Source organism: Elgaria multicarinata, chromosome 6 (assembly GCF_023053635.1).
Source record: "Elgaria multicarinata webbii isolate HBS135686 ecotype San Diego chromosome 6, rElgMul1.1.pri, whole genome shotgun sequence".
Taxonomy (NCBI): Eukaryota; Metazoa; Chordata; class Lepidosauria; order Squamata; family Anguidae; genus Elgaria; species Elgaria multicarinata.
The window spans coordinates 16,574,585-16,596,784 of record NC_086176.1 but is presented as its reverse complement, the minus strand read 5'-3'; the positions used below and the strand labels follow the sequence as shown (position 1 = coordinate 16,596,784).

General features: G+C 44.7%; 1 protein-coding gene across 1 annotated transcript in view; it reads right to left on the bottom strand.

The window, feature by feature from the left end:
* IDUA (alpha-L-iduronidase) overlaps positions 1-22,200 on the bottom strand; it is a 57,160-nt gene that overhangs the window by 15,982 nt on the left and 18,978 nt on the right. The window contains exons 3-7 of the mRNA XM_063128505.1: positions 7,701-7,783; positions 5,890-5,997; positions 5,040-5,135; positions 2,710-2,912; positions 1,814-1,993 (exon numbers count right to left, since the gene is read on the bottom strand). Coding sequence (XP_062984575.1) covers positions 1,814-1,993; positions 2,710-2,912; positions 5,040-5,135; positions 5,890-5,997; positions 7,701-7,783 — 670 coding nt within the window. The remainder of the gene's footprint in view (positions 1-1,813; positions 1,994-2,709; positions 2,913-5,039; positions 5,136-5,889; positions 5,998-7,700; positions 7,784-22,200) is intronic.

Genomic DNA, 22,200 nt, shown 5'->3' with positions numbered 1-22,200 from the left:
AATTCGTGGGCTTTTGCAGAGGATTGAGTTCAGTGTTGACCTTGAAAGGAGAGTCGCTGTACTAAATAAACCATGCCTAGGACTGTATATTAAAAAAGAAGGCACAATTACACCAGGTTTGAGAGGGGCTTGGCAAGCAGCCTTCTGGTAAGCTCCTCCAGCACCTCTTTTCTGCTCTCCCCAAAGCTTACTAGAGGGTGGATGATATTGGGGTGGGGGTGGGGAGCAACACGAAAACCACACAGCTCCATCAGCCTGCCATTTGCTTAGCCCAGTGCCGTCAAAAGACATGCTTAAGGGAGGCTGGCATCCGCTGCAGTGGGCCCACTGGGGACACAGCATTTGCCCCACCACACTGGGTATTGATGCCAGGCCTGCACTTAAGGGGGTTTATGTGATAAGAGGCCTCTGGAACAAGAAACAGAGCAAAGAACCTTTTGCTGCCACCTTCCTCACTGCCCCTCCCCTTCCACAGTAAGGACCAGTACTGAGGTCTTTGAGGTTTTAACAGTCTGAAGCTGGGATCTAGCCTAGACTGGGACTAGCCAAGATGTCTGCCAAGCAAACATCTATCCTAGGAGAGTTAATCTTTTAAAAATAGCAGCCAGGGTGTGTGTGCAATCTGGATGAGGACTGCAGCGCACGGGGACGTGGTACTCAACCTTTCCCCTGTGCTGTTTCCCTACCCACGATCACCTTCCCCAAGCTGAAATTTGCCCCCCCCCCCACCAGGTGCCATTTGATGCAGCGGTACTTTCCGGGTGGATTGGTGGGGAAATGGCACAGCGGGGGAGCGGGGAGTCAATCCCCCACATGTTCTAATCCCAGTTTGGACCTCCTGCCCGGCTGCTGTCACCAAAAGAAAAATAAGCCAAGTTAGACGTACAACGAAGCAATACTCTAGTCCCAGTTTTAGGGAGATAAATGTGGAGTGTTTGTGTGCAGGCCGCAGGGCATTCCTGAGACTCAGAAGATAACAGGGTGTGTGTTTCATTGGCCCCTGCAATTGGCAAGCCTGATAGAAGCACTGAGAGCACGGCCTTGTGCCTTTGCCTGATCAACAAACTGGGACCTTCAGCTTGCTGCATCCTGGCGTCGGCTTCTGGCTGATTGTCCATTGATCTCCAGGACCCCACTCTGGAGAATGCACCCACCAGGTCGAGATTTGGGTCTGCCCGCTCCCAGCCCCCTGACCGCTTGGATGTTCGTCCGCTCAAGCAGAGAAATGAGCGGGAGTTCTAGTTCTTCAGAGCGTGTTCAGTGGAGGGCAACCAGGATGATCAGGGGTCTGGAAACAAAGCCCTATGAAGAGAGACTGAAAGAACTGGGCATGTTTAGCCTGGAGAAGAGAAGATTGAGGGGAGACATGATAGCACTCTTCAAATACTTGAAAGGATTCTCATGCAGAGGAGGGCCAGATCTCTTCTCGATCCTCCCAGAGTGCAGGATACGGAATAATGGACTCAAGTTAAAGGAAGCCAGATTCCAGCTGGACATCAGGAAAAACTTCCTGACTGTTAGAGCAGTATGACAATGGAACCAGTTACCTAGGAAGGTTGTGGGCTCTCCCACACTAGAGGCCTTCAAGAGGCAGCTGGACAACCATCTGTCAGGGATGCTTTAGGGTGGATTCCTGCATTGAGCAGGGGGTTGGACTCGATGGCCTTGTAGGCCCCTTCCAACTCTGCTATTCTATGATTCTATTCTATGATTCTTTTGTTTTATTTCCTGCTTTGAGTTGCCATTACCCAATGGAAAAGGGAAAGAGACAATGCCCTGTATTTCTATCAGCATTTGGAAGTCCGGCCCTTACCTTTGCCACCATAGCCGCGTAGGTGACGTCAGCTCTCCATGGCTGCGGCACCGACCATCCCACCAGTGGATCTGCCTCGTCGTTGTATATGGGCACATTGGCGAACCTGGGGAAGAGCTTCTGGATCTGTCCCACGGCCTCGGTTTCCTGTTCCAAGATGTGAAGTGAACTCCCAGCTCCCTGTGATAAGAAATACTGTGATGAGTCTTCTTGTTTATTAGGTTTATACAAGGCCGTCTTATGGACTGCAACAAGATACTGCTGCAGATTCCAAAGAGGTCCCTGTGGGGGCCAGTGTGCCCATGGACACCTCTCTTGGTGTCCTGCCTTCCCTGCCTCTCCTGATTTTTATTTCTTAAGATTTTAAAAATGATAATTATTTTTTTAAACGGTGAGGCTGGCTTGCCGCAAAGTACAGTGCTGCCCTCCAGTGTCATCTTTTTTTCGGGTTCAAAAGAGTGGTTTTGTGTTTTGGAGTTTGGACCCCACTTAGGTTCTTGGGCAAGTTACTCTTCTTTTAGTTCACCACATTGGCTTCTGGGAAATGAGTGTTCTGTGACCAGCCAGGCTGAGCCGTTTTATGTCTGAATGGGCAAGGCGTGCCATTTTGTGAGCGCGCCCACAACACTCTCTCAACACGCCAAATGTCCCCGCTGACTTCAAAATCTGATCTGATCATGTATATCATGCATCCCGAACAAAACACGGAGATTTTATATGGTATGAAAACATGAATCTTTGCAAGATGTGATGGCCACTTTTTCAATTCAATCGAGAACCTTTCTACCACACAGCAATTTTTTTAGTGCGTGAAGGCAAAGAAATGTGAGCATTAAACTGGGGACAAGCACTTTTTCATTGCTGAATGTGGCAACAATTAAAAACAGAGAGCTGACCTTCTTATGCATGGCAATGTAGTCCAGCCGGACACCTGTCTCTCCAGTGAAGAAATTGGTTCCATTGTAGCAGTGACTGAGGAGGCTCCAGCACATCGGGGACTTTGGGAACGGATGGAAAGAGTCTCCAGGACCTCCCAGTTTCAGCTCAGAACTGACTTGTCTTAATCCTTCAGAGCAAGCATCATAGTAGTTGAGAAACCCTGGGAGCAAATAGGAAGAATCATATTGCCTTCGGACAGCAATATCTTGCCATTAAGAGAGGAAACTGTCTCGCCCATCAGAACATACCCGAAGGAAACCATCGAAGGACATACCCAACTGCATGTGCCATTTTGCACCATGTTCTGCTTTGTTGGTTCCTGGCCGATGGCTGGTTGGCCACTGTGTGAACAGAGTGCTGGACTAGATGGACCCTTGGTCTGATCCAGCATCAGGGCACTTCCTATGTTCTTATTGGTTGGCTTTAAAAGGGGTGGTGGTGGATAAATTCCTGGAGGAGAAGGCCATCAATGGCTTCTGTTCCTGATGGCTATGTGCTACTTCCAGTATCAGAGACAATAAGCCCATGTACACTAGTTGCTGGGGAACATGGGTAGGAGGGTGCTGTTGCATGCATGTCCTGCTTGTGGTTCCCTGATTGACAGTTGGTTGGCCACCATGTGAACAGAGTGCTGGACTAGATGGACCCTTGGTCTGATCCAGCAGGCCTCTTCTGATGTTCTTAGGCTATGCTAAGACAAATAGACCAAACTGTAATATAAACAGGTCTGGCTGTGATCAGGTCACATAGCTTGGACTATAGTTTCAGCTACCATTAGCTGCAGCATAACTTTGACAGGCATTTTTTGTTTGTTTTGAAAAAGCATATTTCTAGCCCTCATGAGAACAGCGAGCCTTGATCTATGTACCAGACGGTAGCAGTGTTAGTCTATTTCAGCAGACACAAAGTAGAGTATTGTGGCACTTAAAAGATAAACAGGTTTATTGCGATATAAGCTTTCGTGGACTAGAGCCTCACTTGGCAGGTATACATAAGACCTCTCTCTCACTCCCTCTCAGGTGGATAGGCCTGCCCTCGCTTAAAGTCACCCCGTTAATCTAGAACAAGTCTTCAGCTTCAATGACAGGACACCTGAAAGCAGGAGCGATGTTTGGTCCTTAAAAGAATGGGGCGTGGCTCCAGAGACATGAATGTGCATAACATTTGCATATATGCTAATTTACATATATAGATTCAGGAATAATGAATAGAATTTAAATATCACGGAAGGTAAGGACACTAATTTCCCATCCAAATCAGCCTGGCTATCAGCATCTTACCCGAATTATCATCATTGGATTTCCACACACTGACCACAATGGAGGAGGAGGAGGAGGAGGAGGAGGAGGAGGAGGAGGAGAAGAAGAAGAAGAAGAAGAAGAAGAAGAAGAAGAAGAAGAAGAAGAAGAGGAGGAGGCCATTTGCAGCTTCCTCCATCCCCCCTCCCTCCTGGCTATCAGCACTTCCCCAACTTAAGACCAGCAGACCATCACATGCTGTTGAACACAGTAACCTTTATTAGTCCTTTTCCACTGTACTACGAGAGATAAGCAAAGAACCCCGGCCTTGTGCCTTTCTTTTCCAGGTACAGTTTTGCAGATTAAAAAAAAAGAGCTGTATAAACACTCAGGGTTGGATCCTGATATAGTTGTGCTTTTGCATGCAAACAATGGCTGCAGGCTGACGGCAGCAGTTCCTCTGTTTGGGAGTTATTTTTTGGCTTTGAAAAAGCCAAGCCAAGACTGGGCTGTATATCCCAGACTACCGGGTGTTTTCAAAATGGGACTGCAACGTCCCTGGGAATGATGGTACATGGTGACGTACCATCAGTTGCAGGGAATTGTTTGGGGGAGGGGGAGAAGATGGCTGTTCCTATGGGATACATGTTGTTTCTGTCCTTCTTGGCTTGCTGTCCTTCTTGCTATGCTTAAATTCCCTTTCTCAGCAACAAGGTAGGTTAAAAGATTCATGGTTTTAAAAATAGGTTAGGCAAGAAATATCTGTACTGTCCATCATTAACATGGTTGTTAGACACTTCATTTATATAATTTGTTGTTACATTTAAAGAATATTCCTGCACCATCCCTTCTGCCCGATTCGGTAACTTATATGTGTTCTTGGCTTTTAAGAGTTTGAATGGTGAAGACAATATTTGGGTAAGACGAGAACTGTATTAGGCTTTTTGGATCTAAAATGGAGCATCTCTTGATCTTGTTGACATCATCCCTGACCTCCGTCAGCCCCCACTCCACTCACAGTCAAAATCAAGGACTCAAAAGCAGCTTACCATTAGCTGTCATTGATACATTGTCAAAGTCATGGTGATCGGGCTCATTCCAAGTCTCAAAATTCCACGTAGAAACGTGTTTCGATCCGTACCGCTCTGGAAACCAAACTTGCATTAATTATAGCTTTGTGACATTGTACGCTTCTCCTCCATTTGACCACCAACAAAAATCTTCATTGAAGGACTGCTGCTCCAAACCATCTCTTGTTCAAGGGGAACAAACTTGTGTTCACACACAATGAACCCAGGATAGGTGCACAACCACAGATAACTATTCTATGGCAGGGACCAACATTCAGCTGGATCTTGCTGTAGAGCAGGGGTGTTGAACCTCTTTCAGCCCAAGGGCTGGATTTCATTTTGGAGAAGCTCTCGGGGGCCACATTCCAGTGGTAGGCGGGGCTGGAGGCAAAAGAGGTGGGGCCAAAACACCTGCATATTTCAGTTTCAAGCTCTCGCTGCCAGTAATTAAGCCGTATTTTGACTTTTTAGAATGGGGAAAAACTGGAAAAACCAGGAAGCCACCACATGACCGTTGCTTGCGGGGGGCAGGGGAAGAGGGCGTGGTCATCTGAGGAATCCCAGGGGAGGCTCGGGTTCTGCATCCCTGCTAAAGAGCATCTTTGGCTACTCATTATTCTAGCCTAGGAATTCCATACGCTGAACTCTGTTGCTTATGGAATTCCCTTCTAATGGTCTGCCCACCACCCAATTGCTACCACACACAGATTCTAAGCCACAGACCACCCAAATGGATGGTCAATTACAGAAAGGTTCAATGATTTTTTAAAAATGTGTATTTTCCTTTGACATTGCTTGCTGAACCGACAAATGACTTTCGTTAACTCACCTACATATCTCTTGGCCAACTGCGTAATCAAGTTCTTCCATTCTATCACCTGTTTTTTATCTTCAAAGTCTGTGAAGTATCCTGAAGGACTTCCCATCAATTCGAAACCTTAGTTTAGTACAAACAAACCCAGACTGTTCAGTCATGTATTAAGTATTTTTGAGTTCACTGCTGCCAACTCTGCTTCAGCACCGCTTGTGAACCATGCTCAAAGTCCAAGGAATCATGTGATCAGTTCCATGAACGAAAGGGGACTCTGGATGTGTGTAAAGAGATCGGGGTGTGTGTGTGTCAAACAGGAGTCTATGACACCAGGGCCCATATTCCTTGTTCCCATTGGCAGCTGGCAGATGTAGAAGAGAATTACAGCATGCGTGCAAGCGCACATGCACACATTGTGCTGCTGCCAGTCAGTGTTGACAATACTGGGCTAGTTGGACCAAAGGCCGCTTCCTCTGTTCCAGAAGCTCATCCACAGTTATGGCCTGGTTCTCAATGTGTGGTAAACTTGGGTCTAGGCTGAACCATTTTAAAGACTGCAGATGGGGGCTGACATGATAGTATGCTCTTCCACATTAAAAAATAAAATCCTTCCACATACAAAAAAAAATGTCAGGGAGAAGCTAAGGGCAGAACCCTTCTCCAGTCAGTTTTTTTTTAAAATGTGGAAAAACACTTTTTTTAAAGTTAGGGGTTTTTTTATGCGGGGGGAATTTTTTTTTGCTTGGAGAGACATCCAGTCATGTGAGCCCCCACCTTCAGTCTGAAGTGATACAGCACAGACCCAAGGTTTACTTCCTCACTGAGCACTAGAGCTCATTCTTGCCTCTTTTGGGGGATAGTATTATGAAGTCATTCACTTGTGCTTATCAACAGCTCTGCACTGAAGCACATGCTTTGCATGGCAGAGATCCCACATCCAACTTCCGCCATTTTGGATTAAAGGACTTCGGTAGCAGGGCTGGGAAGTTTGGCTTGGAACCTTGGAGAGCGTTGGAGTCACAGCCCCAGGCTGACGTGATGGAAGGAAGCTTCACGTGACCAAAAGAACCCAAGCAAGCAAGCAAATAAATGAAAACAGGAGGTAAGCAGCCAAAGCACTTTTCATAGGAGAGAAACGGATTTGGCATCCTGAGAATGTGTTTCTCTCCTTTGTGACCAGCTTCATATGGCCAACACCAATTGCGAGAAATAATTCCACACGGAATAACGTGCAGAGGAAGGGCTCTCTGACATCGAAGAGCACACAGCCTTTCAGGAGAGAGACATCACCGCAGCGTTCAAGTAAAATTATGCAAAAGGGTTCTTATTCTTTCCCAGTAAGCCAAGCTCCATTGATACTGGACTGGGCAGATTACATGGTCCTTCCCACAAAAATCTGGGTCATTAGACAGTGACAAATGCAATCTACCTCTGTTCTAGATACAGCATCCAGCTGTGGGATCCGTGCTTCTCACATCAGGATCCTGGGCAAGCATAGAAGGCTCGCCTACTCATTGTCACTTGAAAAGCTGTTTCCAGTATGAGCAATGGGTTTTCTTGTGCTTTGACGTAAAAGCTGGGAGCGAACGCTTCAGTGCTAGCATTATTGCAACCTCTGCAGAACCTTGCAATGTCCCCTTGCCCTTGAGGCATGGCAAATATTCCATTAGAGTTGGTGTAAGTTTAACTTAAAGTGGACTGCAGCACTGGCTTGTTAAGTTGCTGCAATTCTTGATGCAAGCAAACCACGGAACAGAATTCCAAAGACCTTTCGCTAAAAAACTGTACGACAGGCAGATTTTTTTGAAAAAAGAAATGGCAAGATTAACCTGGACGTAGCTTATTTTCCCAAAGCAGATCCATGAAGTTATCCAGGTTGGTGAAATTGTAGTGAAGTGCGCCATTTGTCACCCTGGAAAACAATGCAGGATAAATTAGATCCACTGCAAACTAAGTTAATTACCCATCAAATACTATGTCTATTGGCTGGTTCACACATGCCTATTCATCACTTGATGAAATGACAACTTGCATGTGTGAATAAGTCATCAGCACTCCGACATCATAGACAGAACTTCCATATCTCCTACACCACCTTAAATACAACTGAGTCTGTTCGTCCATCCATTGTGTCATCAAGAAATGTACAGGTATGTATCAACCGTCCTCAAGAAGTGCAAAAGCTTAGCCCACTTCTCTGTCTATGCAGTTGTATCCCAACAGTGGACTTGAACCCAGTGGACTTGAACTACTGCTTTTGTGAATACACAAAAGCAGTAGTCTCACTTGCATCAACCAGCTGAATTGGCTTCCACACAAAAAGGGTGAACTGGACGTTATTCAAAATGTGTATATATTCACAAAAGTTCTTTGTTGCTGTTAATTGTTGTCAGCTGCTCAGAGAACCTCAGCTATTGGGCAGTATAGAACTCCAGCATGGCTGGATGGCCTCTCCAGGCACATTGTACACAGATTGTCCCATTTTAAGCAGTATTGCCAATCAACCTGCATTTTACTAGTTTGATCACTAACCTGTATTCTCTCAGCTAACCAGTACTGGGAGCTGAAAAGCCAATCAACTCCAGTTCCTTTCAGGCTCAACTGGCATTCTCCAAACCTGTTCACCCACTGATTTTACTTACTGTATATCTATTTAAAACATTTCTTGGCCGCCTTTCAGGGCTGAAGCCCTCCCAAGACAGCTTACAGCAATAAAATACATAAAATGTCTCTTGGCTCTTTCTTAGGTTGTGGCTTGGGAGTGTCAATATTTTTTTTAAAAACAAACAAACAAACAGAACCTGGTCTTTGGCTGAATTGAGCCTCAGGGTTAGAATTAGCAGGTCTTGGGGAGTAAGGAGCAGGTGCAATGAGCAAGTGTCATAATCAGCTGGCAGCAGATCTGGTCCAAGGCAGGTCACTGCCAGAAGAAGGACTTGCTGGCTACTGCTGCCTCCCAACCCTCCACAGCCTCCTCCTCTCGCGATACCTTGTCAGACGCACAGGTACCAGGGGGCTCCTGAAGTCAGAAAGACCTCACAGGCAGCTCATGGGCCTATGCTATGGAAAGTAACATGGGAGGTGCGGTGTGGCAAGGCAGACAGAGGCACGACGCGACAGCGCCCGGTGAAGTGCAGGGACAAGCAGGTGGTGGCAGCTTCTTGGTCCTGCCAGCAGCCTGCATGACCACCCATGCAGGTGGCCAGCAGGACCAAGCAGCAGCAGACCCTTTGCAAGGGGAGAGTCCCGCCCTTCCATCCTCCGCTGCCTGCTGCACCTGCTTCCTATCACTTCACGGTAAGGCCAGCCCTCCCCGGACCCCGGCAGGTTTTTGCTCATGCTGTACGACAACCTAACTGATCTGACAGCTTGTTCAAGCCACCCCCACCCAAGGCAATAGCTTCCAATTCGAAAGCAGGGCCAGATCTACACCAAGCAGGATATAACACCGTGAAAGCGGTTTGAAAACAGTATATGGTATGTGTCATGGGCCCCAACAGTTGTCAGTGCACTTCAATACCATCATAAAGCAGCTTGACACAAAAAGCGAGACCACAGCGAGTGCTTCTTCCACTTGTTAACACGCAAGCACATTATTTTAAAAGTAAGACGTAAAGCAAACATAGGGTGACCATATGAAAAGGAGGACAGGGCTCTTGTATCTTTAACAGTTGTATTGAAAAGGAAATTTCAGCAGGTGTCATTTGGATATATGGAAAACCTGGTGAAATTTCCTCTTCATCACAACAGTTAAAGCTGCAGGTACCCTGCCCTCTTTTAAATCTGGTCACTCCAGTATAGCTCCTGCACCTTTAACTAGGGTGACCCTATGAAAAGGAGGACAGGGCTCCTGTATCTTTAACAGTTGCATAGAAAAGGAAGTTTCAGCAGATGCCATTTGTATATTTGGAGAACCTGGTGAAATTCCCCCTTCATCACAACAGTTAAAGGTACAGGAGGGAGGAGCTATACTAGAGTGACCAGATTTAAAAGAGAGCAGGGCACCTGCAGCTTTAACTGTTGTGGTGAAGAGGACATTTCACCAGGTTCCTCATATATACAAATGATACCTGCTGAAATTTCCTTTTCAATACAACTGTTAAAGGAGCCCTGTCCTCCTTTTCATATGGTCACCCTACTTTAACTGTTGTGATGAAGAGGGAATTTCATCAGGTTCTCCATATATACAAATGACACCTGCTGAAATCCCCTTTTCTATGCAACTGTTAAAGATACAGGAGCCCTGTCCTCCTTTCCATATGGTCAGCCTAGCAAACATCAGTTTAACCTCAAGCTGCAAAGGGAAGGTTCCAATTTAAATTTCCCACATATAGTTCCTGTTATTTCCCCTCTCCCCTTAAAAAAGAGCATCTTCCAGGCTGCTGAAAGCTAGCGAGTCTTGTAAATCATCGTTGTGATATGCCTATAGATAAACAGGGCATACCCAAGATATGGAACTGCGGGCGAACAATGAGAGCCTTCACGCTGATTAAAAAAAAGCAACCGCGGCCTGCCATTTCCCACCGCTCCGTCAGCCTCGCTCCGTTAGCGGATCTGCCGTGTTTCCCTCAGCAACGCGTGTGCTGCAGGAATGAGGCTGAGCGAGAGGCAGGCAAAACCGGAGAGATGCAGACAAAGAACCGTTCGCTCCTGACGGAGGTGAGTGTGTTTCTGAGGGCATGAAAGATGTTTCATATTTCCAAGTCGGAAGGTTCCAAGTCATCTATTTCCGTAGTTCTTAAAGCGAAAGACAGGCAACCGGAAACAAAGCAAATCTGTCTCGTAGCCTTTTTAACACAAACAAGCCTAAAGCTGATAACATCCATGTTTGGAAGGTACATATCAGAACGGAAGCATCTCGATGGGTAATTTGAACAGTGCCGCAGGAGACAGTGTAACTTCCCTCTGGCAGCTTTTGATAGCCAAATTATAAATTAATTCCAAATTCAACCTGGACATCCTTCTGAGATTTTTACTGCAGACTTGCACAGGATCAAGGAAAACGGATACTTCTTCCTCAGCCTCATGTAATGACACAGTAATTGTCTAGTAAATTCTGTTCCCAGGTGTAGTGTCTGTATTCCCCAGGAAAGATATTTACCTAAAACACACTCAATAGTGTTTTAAAATGTTGCTTGCTGGCATGGGAACACATGCTCTAGATACACTGTGGACAGAGTGTTTGTATCTTTAATATTTAAAGTAACAGGTGCTAGACAGCTTAACCCACTTCAACCAAAAACCAAAGAATTAAGTACTTTCCTTAAAGGATCTCCTTGGGTGGAAAATGTAAGCAATTGAGCAGGGTGTCAACAAATACTGTAAGGAACCTTGTAATGAAGAAACTGGTATTATTATTATTATTATTATTATTATTATTATTATTATTATTATTATTGCCAACTTCTACCAAAATGCTCAAAGAAGCTCTTATGCAGCAATAAATAAAATAAAAATAAACTATAAAAAAATTAACCCCCACCCCAGGGTAACAGAAACTTCAGGGATGGGATTTTTATCAAAAAAAAACAGAAAGGGGGAATAGCTTCAACATCTCACCCTAGAGGCATTCAAGAGGCAGCTGGACAGCCATCTGTCAGGTATGCTTTAAGGTGGGTTCCTGCATTGAGCAGGGGGTTGGACTTGATGGTCTTATAGGACCCTTCCAGCTCAACTATTCTATGATTCCTTTCCCCAGTACCATTGCTTTGATCTAATTTGGAGATCCTGAATGTTGCTGCATTTACATAAAAACAAAAACATCAGCAGATCCATTCATGTCAGCTATATGCACTCACATACACACATGGAACGGATTTTTTAAAAACGGGAACAGTGGAACCAAAGGCCACGAAATTACTAAGCAGCTATATTTCCAGGCAGAGCTGAAATGTATACTGCATAAGAACAGTGACAATTCACAACAACAGTAAGAGGTGATGAGGCAATCCTCTTAACTTTGTTATGCTAATTAAGCACCTGTGTTTTCCATTTAAAATAGAATTCCCAAAGTAGGAGTTTAATGAATAACAGGCATTAATGAATAAGTGTTGGTGATCCATGGTGTGTTTACCAGATATTCAATAATCCAAGGTTTGGAAAGACCATTCTTATGGCTGAATGGAGGTAAACCTCTAAGACACCATTGTCTATTTAAAACTGTCAATCAGCTTGCACTAGTATCTGATTGTCCAGGCATGTTAACTAGGTGATCGATGTATAAAATTCAGCAGCAGAAAGCATTTTACACCGTATTTTGAAAAACAAAAGCAGTCTTGTTTATTTCAAAAGATCGAAATCCTATGACGACTAGGCGCACGATGCATTGAACATGGTGGGGCATAGTTTAGAGCAATTGTGTGCTGTCAAGTGACAAAAATGGAAGAGGGACATTTGTGACTCCACGTCTGGCTCACTTTATTTTCTGAGCCAGTCCAGTTAATTCTCTAAAAGGGTTGGCCATTTGACAATTGGAAAAAAAAAAGATTTGGATCAGTTAGTCAGTCAAATATTGTCATGTAACTGTTATATGTCTGGATGACCTCTTATTAGGGACGCTGCACAATATGGAGAAAGGAGACATTTTTCTCCCTCTCTCATAATACTAGAACTTGGGGAAGTTGGTTGCACGGTGGGAGGTTAAGGACAGATAAAAGGAACTGATCTTCTTCACACAGCACACAGTTAAACTATGGAATTAGTTTCCACAAGACGTAGTGATGGCCACCAATTTGGATGGCTTTAAAAGAGGATTAGGCAAATTAATGTAGGATAAGGCTACCAATGCTACAAGTCTTGATAGCTATATATTACCTCCAGTGTCAGAGGCAGTATGGCTCCATCTACCACTTGCTGGGGAACTCATGTTCTGCTTGTGGGTTTCCCACAGGCAGGTGGTCAGCCGCCGTATGAACAGAATGTTGGACTAGATGGAGATGTGTAGTTACAGGGAAGAAAAGCACCACAAGACGGAAAAGTAACAGGAGGCAAGCTATGGTGCTGCTGAAAACAGTTAATCTTTAATGGTTCCTTTTTTGTAAAAGGCTCAACGTTTTGGATTTAACAAAATCCTTCCTCAGAAGCTACAACAGATGAGATTTTAACGGTTAAAAATACAAACAGACATAGAGGACAACACCCATACCAAAACAAACTATGGGTTTTTTTTACTCACATAGCCAGGATTTGTTTTTAAGAACAACAGAAGGTTGTTTTGTTAAAATATCAGACTTTAAATACATGAATATCTTACAAAACTCTACAAGATGTTGTGTGTCTCTGTCTGTCTGTCCATCCATCAGAGCCACGTTAATTAATTTTAATTAGTTAAAATGTGTCCATGTGGTTGACGTCTGCGGTAACATTGTCAACCAGTAGAGGCAGACTTTCCTAACCAGTACCATATTCCTTTGATTCTAAGACACCATCGATTGTAAGACGCACACTAATCTCAGTACCACCAACAGAAAAAAAAAGCGTTGATTCTAAGAAATAATAAACGCACCTGCGATTCTAAGATGCACCCCGTTTTTAGAGATGTTTATATGGGGGGGGAAGTGTGTCTTAGAATCGAAGAAATACGGTACATAGCTTTGCAGTCCATACTGTATGAAGCCTGGGAGAGTTATACACCTCCCCTCCCCTCAGGGGAAGAGAGCGCTAGTCTTCCCCAGTCCACCTGAGGGGAATGGAGTGGACAGACCCCTTCCTCAGAAGGCTATAGGGGTGGACCATAGGAGCTATGCCTAGAGGTGCCAGCAGGCGTGGCTTCACATAGGTTGGATGGGCACAATGTGTCCAGTTTTGACAGCTGCGTACGTTTGCTTGAAGGCTTCGCTCTGTCAAACAAAGAGCTGTTCCAACCTGTGCAAAGCCCGGTCCATTTGCTAGCTATGAAATACGGATATTCACGCATTCTTGGCTCCACTGAATAATTCGACAATATTTGACCACAGTCAAATAAGAGGTAGTTCAAAGACAATATTTCACCAGATGGTAGACCAGTGTGCCAACCCTACTCTTGAGTAAACCCAGAGGCAGTCGTTGAAAGGACGGCTTCACAAGTTAAACACTAACCACTACTGGGTCAAATGTTATTTGGATGGAGTATGCGGGGGAACTGGCACTGGTCCTGGGATTATAAACTCCATTGATTAGAGATCAGAAGGAACAAAATGGTAACACTCCTATTCTTCCCTCAGACAGGTTTAAGGGGCAAAGTAATGTAAGTTCATTAAACAACAAACTGGCTCAAAGTACAATAAAATGTCCAATGAGGTTTTTGGATATTCTGGAGCAAAAGACTGATCCAGGCCTTAGCTAGACCTGAGGATTATCCCAGGCAAATGGAAGGGTCGTCCCTGCCTGCTGCCAGGATCTCCTGTGTGTCATTTGGATGCACAGGGATGATCCCGGGACAATCCCGGGATATAGGCCTGGTCTAGCCATGGCCATAATGGTGAAAGAAAGATTCCCTCAATATGCCTTCCCCATTGTGGGAATGGGGGAACGTTAGAATAGTCTGCTTCTGCGTCAGGATTGGGCTGCCTCGGCCTTTTCCAGCCACTGTAGTTTGCAGCGGTAGGTCTATGGCAGGCTAGAACTGTCAGCGTCCTTAGCAAGGGCAGCTCAACAGCACGAGGGAGGGGTCAGTTAAATCCCATGGCCGGGTGGGGGTGAGTGAGAGCGATTGGGAGGGGAAGGGAGTCCTGTGGACTCCCAGTCGGTCTCGTGCCCAGCTTTCGCCGGCACCTAGGAAACCACAAGAGCCAACCTGCTTTGGATTTGGAACCGAATCTGAAGTGGGCTGGGCGCTTGCAAGGTGCCCTGAGCCGAATGGGGCAAGGCCCCACTTCAAAGCGAGCCATGTGGAACATGAAAATTTGAGTTAAACTTATTCACATTTGCCTGATTTAGTTGAACGGCAGAATTTGGGTTTTATGGCTGCAGAATTTCTGATGGCTTCAAATGCTTCCTTGCTAACGAATCCGCAGCATTCTTGCCCTTTGCATCACGTGCGCACACACAGAACTCTAGGAAGGGCTGTCTGAGAAATCTGCAATGGATTCAAATGAGTTCAGAATTCTATGAATATGATTTGCAGATTTGCAGGTTCTCCAGTGGAGTGGCCTTTTCTGAGCTGCGCAGATTCAATGGACTTGCGGAGCGTTTTTTAAAGGGATGGGGAGGATTTGTCCTAATGCAGAATTTTTTAAAGAAAACCCATACATCCCTAACTCTTGGTCTCGCACACGCTAAGAGCGATGGAAAGGGCTTCCCTATAACAGCGTGCTCTCCCAAAACAAGTGCCAGAGGATCTTGGATCTTACAGGCATTTCCGACGCACCAACAGGAGGAAGCAACTGGGTCTTCAAAGAATCTAGCAGCAGGAGGAAAAGACAATCCCCAAATCATGGAAATCGAGATCTTAGGGACAAGAACTAATGCTACTGATAGGATTCAGAAAATAGGTGAGAAAATAAGTTAGTTGCCCAGTCTCCAGAGTGCACAGAACTGCCACTAGTTCCCAGGGTCAGGGTTTTGTTTATTTATTTATTTATTTACAGCATCATGAACAGGCCTATGACCCCATATCAATATAGTTAAGTTGCAATTCTATCCATACTTACCTAGTGGTAAGTTTCATTGTACTCAATAGGACTTCTGAGTAGACATGAATAGGTTTGCTCTGTGATTATACATACAGTTATATGCCAGTGTGGAGATCCACTGGGTGACTTTGGGCCAACCTACCTCACAAGGTTGTTGTTGAGGATAAAATGGAGAGGAGGAGGAGGATTAGGTACGCCGCCTTGGGTTCCTTAGAGGTAAAAAGGCAGGATATAAATGCAATAAGGAAAGGAAAGGAACCTCTCTTCTGTGGTGATTTAGATGCTCAGAGAGAGCAATCTCCCATATTTTGGGAAGGAAAGGAAAGGAAAGGAAAGGAACCTCTCGTGCAAGCACTGAGTCATTACTGACTCTTGGAGGGATGCCAGCTTTTGCTGACATTTTCTTGGCAGGCCTTATATAGGGGTGGTTTGCCGTTGCCTTCCCCGGCCGTTATTACCTTTCCCCCAGCTAACTGGGTACTCATTTTACCGACCTCGGGAGGATGGAAGGCAGATTCGACCCAAGCCAGCTGCCTGAAACCAGCTTCTGCTGGGATTGAACTCAGGCCGTGGGGAGAGTTTCAGCTGCAGAAACTGCTGCTTTACCGCTCTGCGCCACACGAGGCTCATAGATGCAATAACAAATAAATAAATAAATCATATAATGCATGCCATATTGGCTTGTCAGGCTATGAATACAAATTTAGAGGGGGGGAACTAAAGGAGTTTAAACAAATGAACCGAAAGAACTCCCATCAACCATATGGTTTCTCAAACAAACATAGGAGGCTGCCTTACCTGTTTGTACTGGGCCCAAAGAATTGATGCTTAGACTCCAGCAATGACTATAAACTCATTTGCTTGTGGGGTGCATATTTCCTGTCAGACTATCCCTGAGCTATTTTAAGGCCCCAATCCACCAGGAATGTCTCCTAAGCCAGGCGCATTAATACGGTGAAGATCAACATTTAGATGTGCTTTTAATACTGGTTAGCTTGTTACGGTTCTGATGGGACTGAATTTGTTTGCTAAACTCATTCCTAGCCCTCATAAGATGCCGGGATTGCGCCTCATTATTTTTTAACCTGCATTTTCCGTGATTCGATTCTCCTCCCACATCGTCATACTACAGCAGCTGCAGCGAGTTATCCCTTCAATTTATGGGGGGCGGGGATCCTGTCATAAGATCCCTTGCAGAGCGAAGTTGCTCCACATGCGTGGGAACCTTCTTTTTTTTTTTAAGTATCATTCTTTATGCGCACCTCTGCATATACGCACATACAAGGGTAGAGAAGTCTGCACGGCCAGATGGCTAAACATATAATTCAAAATCCACATACCGAGATTTATTTATATTAAAGAACTAAGAAAGCTAAAATGAAATGGTGACGTCAAAGTTCTGTCCATGATGTTGGGGAAGGTATGCCCCCGAAGGCCAAATCTCAACCGTGGTCTCGCGATCCTTTGCAACTGTGCAGGTAAATACCTGCAGGATGTGCACACCTTGGTTCCCAAAATGGCAATCACTCCCATCTACCTATTCATCTCCCTTCATTTACGCTGTGAAACGGTGGCCTGGTCTACCAATCTGTGGCCCTGTCCAATAATCTGTGCAGCCTTGTATATACAATCAAGTGCCCGGTCTATCCCCTTAAGTGCTCTCTCTGTGAGAGGAGCAGCTTGGCTTGGTGAATTCTCTCCCCTCACCCTCTCTTTCCAGTCACCATTCCTACACTTTTCATTTCCCTTTCTAAAATGGCGACTGCTCTTCCCGGGCAAGAATAAAAACAGCGATAAATGTACTTCTCCTGTGTGTTTTAAGTGACTGTAAATCGAGTGCCCGGTCTACCGCCTTCATTTCTTCCGTAAAATGGCAGCTCGGTCTACCGATCTGCGCAGCATCATGTATACAATCGAATGCCCGGTCTACCCCCTTAAGTGCTCTCCCTTTAAATGGACTTTACGTGATGTGAGGTCCCGTCTACCCATACAGTACAAAGGCGGACTGCTCTGCCGACCTAACCCCCTTTTATTTCCATTGAAATTGGTGCCCGAAACTACAGTCTCGCTTGCAGAAACGGGCAGGTATGAGAGAGGTCTGGGAAGTGAGAGGTGTGGTGGGAAATGGGCAAGACATGACATCACTTTGTCCTGCCCTCAAAGCTACGGCCACAAAAGCTGAATTTACACACACACCCAGCGACACATAAGGGATAAAGCAGGGTAAATGTTTTGGAAAAGTCGTGGTATAATCGGAAGTACGAATACGTGTATTTTCGGGGCTATAGATCGGCACTGCAGTGACTTTGCGGCTGCGTCATGTGACGTACAACAAGAAAATGAGGAGTTAAGGCGATCTAAAGAGCCCGTTTAGATGTACCCCTAGACTGGCTCAAAATGGTTAATATTTCATTGTGTAATTATTTAATCTGTTTTGTTTTAATTACAATGCTTTAATTTACTGTTAGGCACCAGTTTGAGGGCCCTTTTGGGATGGAAGTGTGTGTGTGTGTGTGTGTGTGTGTGTGTGTGTGTGTGTGTATATATATCCAAACAAGCCAACCTGTGCCCTTGAAAAGCTTTTATTCATTTCCATAGGGCCCATGCGGAGGTTGTTCTCAACAGATTTAACCCTAAGACAATGTTGCTCTGTTTGGTTGAACTTGCAACCTGCCAGGGGCTTGCTGTCACCCTTGTTATCTGTGGCTTACAAGGTGATACATAACCAGTGCAATCTCCAGACATCTACTCAGAAGTACATCCTATTGAGTTCAATGGAGTTTAACCTGAGGTAAACCAGTGCAAAATCGCAGCCTAAAGGAATTACATAAAACTAAGGCCACAGCTAGACCTAAGGTTTATCCTGGGATCATCCAGGGTTCGCCCCTGCCTGAGCACTGTATCCCCTGTGTGTCACCTAGATGAACAGGTTTGACCCCTGGATGATCCAGGGATGAACCTTAGGTCTCGCTATGGCCTAAACCAGTTATAGAAGCAACTTTGGAGCAATGCTCAGGCACTTGCAGCTGTAATTGGGAAAGGTGACCCTCAGAAACCCTGGCAACAACACAGACGAAGCTGAGTTGCGACTTTGGAGGCTTGTACAAAGGGCAGAAGAAAAGAAGTATATTACACAATGCAGCATTAATCTATGGAATTTGCTGGCGAAAGAGATGAAAGCCGCAGGGTTAGATGGCTCTAAACAGGGTTGATCGAAGGCTGGTCTATCAGTGGGTATCAGCCATGATAGCATTAAAATATGATTCATGCAGTGACAGGATTAATTTCAAGTCTGCGTTGCCTTTACAAAAGCCCTGCTGAGTAGGTCAACTTTTCTCTCCTTCCCCATTTGCGCTGTGTGCCCATGACCAATTCTGGGTTGTTCATCCCCCAACCACCACACCTGCCTCTTTCCACTTGCCTTTTCAACCCATGGCTTGTTAACTGTGAGTTATTAGGACACGTGAAACCAACCTTTTCCCTTCAGCCTTCTCGTTTTCATACAGCCACCACTCTTTGCTGAGGTAACATGTAAATCAGCTTTCAGTCCTCAAATGGCCCTCAAGTGTTGACGCAGCCTTCACATGGCCCTCAAATGCTGTTTGACTCCGTTGCACTCTTAAGAAGGGGTCCTTATGAGAAAGGCCTTATCCCCATTTTGAATTAGCAATATTTTAAACAAAGTACATAGCAAACTTGAAATGAAATGTTCCGTATAAGTATCGTGACAAAATTCCCTTTTCCCGTGTTTACAGACCAGGATATCTAATCACGGGTGGCTTCTAGCTGATTATTGGAGGCACAATTGTGCCTCCCAATAGATAAGGCGGTCAGCAAAATAAGAATTCCGTAAGGTTAAATGGAAATCAAGGGTGGGTGGGTTGTGATAACCTTACTAAAATGAAAAGGTTATAACGATCTTGCATATGCCAGAAAGAAATGCCTGTTTTACATAACCTGAAAATTTCAGAAAGGTTAGTTTAAGATTGAGGGAGAAAAGGCAGTTAACAGGAGAGAGAGAGAAAAAAAACTCAGGCCGTAGCTAGACCTAAGGTTTATCCCAGGATTGTCCTGGGGTCAAACCTGTTCATCTAAGTGCCACACAGGGCATCCAGCGCTCAGGCAGGGACGAACCCGGGTTGATCCTGGGATAAGCCTTAGGTCTAGCTACGGCCTCAGTCACGCAAAAGTTTTTCTGAAAATGGGTTGGCTACTGAAATGCGCCCATGTGCCAGTATGGCCACTACATGTTAACCGCTGCTGCTGCTATTTATTATTATTATTATTATTATTATTATTATTATTATTATTACCTCTCTACTCTACTTCGTGGGATGGAATTTCTTTTCTTTTTTTAAATTCAATTTGCTTATTTTTTAAATAAGGCACTCCATCCTCCCAATCCGGACTTGGGACCGAAAGACCCAGGAAAAGTGTGGCTGCATGGAGGGTAAGTTGTAAACAAGCACAATTTGTGACATTGCACAATATTATGACTAATCACGGGGCAAGTCAGAAAAGGCATCAGCCTTAGCTTCCAATTTCCTGGCTTTGTGGAGTTTGGACTAAGGTGAGAAAGCCTTATCTTCTGGTCTTTTAAACCGACAGGCTTTTTTGATGATTGAATATATATTACTGCATATCTAATTGGGAGGATCGATGAGTAGCTTCTCCCAAGGGAAGTATCACACAGGAAATGTGAACTGAGACGCGAATTTAAAGTTCAATGATATCTGATTAGATCCCTAACTGTAGTTAAACAAGACATTTAGGGTGCAATCCTATGCCTATCTAGACCGAAAAAAGTCCTAAATTCCCAGCATCCTCCAGACACTATAGGCCTAAATGGCACTGCTTAGATGGGTTACTTGGGCTTCCACATACCAAAAAGAATATGAATGACAAAGAACTGGTATATGCACAAGTTAATTATTACATCTAACTGGTGTGCAATTTTTTTAAAAAAAAATATTTTCCCTTCAGTTGTTCTGATGGCAAAGATGTCAAAAATTTCAAGGTATTTTCCAGGTAAGTTCTTTGGTTTTTGTTAGCACACTCTAGTTGCATTTAACTAGTTGCATTTGTGTGGCATACACAATGAATTGTCATTTCACCCTGTCTCATCGTAGTATTAACTCTTTTGCTATGTGTTAGTGCCTTCTAGGGTAGTCGTCCAAGAAGAATAGCTGGAAAATTGAAGTAAGCCTTTGAACCAAATGGCTTAAAAATGAGATGTGCTTTGATAACTAAATATTATTAACTGGCACAGAATTTTAAAGAAATCTATTTTGTCAGTTGGTATTAAACATGTGAAAGCTGCTATAACTGGCCAATCTGAGCCAGTATGGTTAGCTCTGATTGGCAGTGACCTTTCCCAGGTCTGCTACGGCTGTCCTTCTTTCATCCAGCTAAACTGATGCAAACATAGCAGAACATCCATCCAAGGACATCCAGAGAAGATGGCAGCTCTGCTCAGCAAAGGAAACATTATACCAAATGACGTATGCTTGGCCAATTTAACAGAAAAACAGGAGTATGAAAGTAGCTGAATAAAATGTGCAGGCCATACTTAGAAACTGTTTCAGCCCAGGCTTTGCTAGACAGTATCTCATGGATGGGTAGGAATTTTGTCTGATATCACTCAGTGAACTAATGTGGTTGGTGTTCATCTTATTACTCAGAGCAGTCAGCCTAGCAATTATAACATTGATGAGCTAGAAAACCACTGTTGACAGGAAAAATACTGGAGACAAATAACAGACGTGCACCCGTGTGTTTACAGCAGTGTGGGTAACACAGGTATATCACTCCAAAACCTTAAATCAAGGGTTCTTAAACTACATGATATTGAGGACTACCTCTATACTAAATAGTTAATCCCCCTATTTAAGACTCAACCGTGGCACTTTTCTAGGGTGACCTTATGAAAAGGAGGACCGGGCTCCTGTATCTTTAACAGTTGCACAGAAAAGGGAATTTCAGCAGGTGTCATTTGTATATATGGGGAACCTGGTGAAATTCCCTCTTCATTACAACAGTTAAAGCTGCAGGAGCTATACTAGAATGACCAGATTTAAAAGAGGGCAGGGCACCTGCAGCTTTAACTGGTGTGAGGAAGAGGAAATTTCACCAGGTTCCCCATATATACAAATGACACCTGCTGAAATTTCCTCTTCAATACAACTGTTAAAGATACAGGACCGCTGTCCTCCTTTTCATATGGTCACCCTAACTTTTCCTCTATGGCTGCAATTCAGCATGGGGTACATGAACACACGATGGGGGAAACTGTGCATGCAGCCCGTGGTTTCCTTAAATGGTTGCTCCAGCCACTGGCACTGCTGAAGAGGCAAGCTGTTTTTCAGTATAGATCTTAATGTTTAAGCTGAAACGTGGGTTTCTTCATCAGCATGTGGGGGAAGCTTCAAAGAAAACTCAATCGCCAACATTTTCCTTTATTACTTTCACCAGAGGCCACTTGAAAGTGGACCTGAGGGCAGTATCCAGTGTGGCCCATCTGCCAGCGAGACCCACCACCAACGCAAGAGGAGCCTAAAGAAACCAGAAGTGAGCTGAAACACTCATTTCCAGAATGCAACAGGTTGGAAGAATTCAGGGAAGGAAACAAGCATTCCGGAAACAAGCATTTCAGCTTGTTTCCAGGGTTCCTCTAGGTAGTACAAACTCTCGGTTGTGCCAGCACCGGGTCCCACTGGCG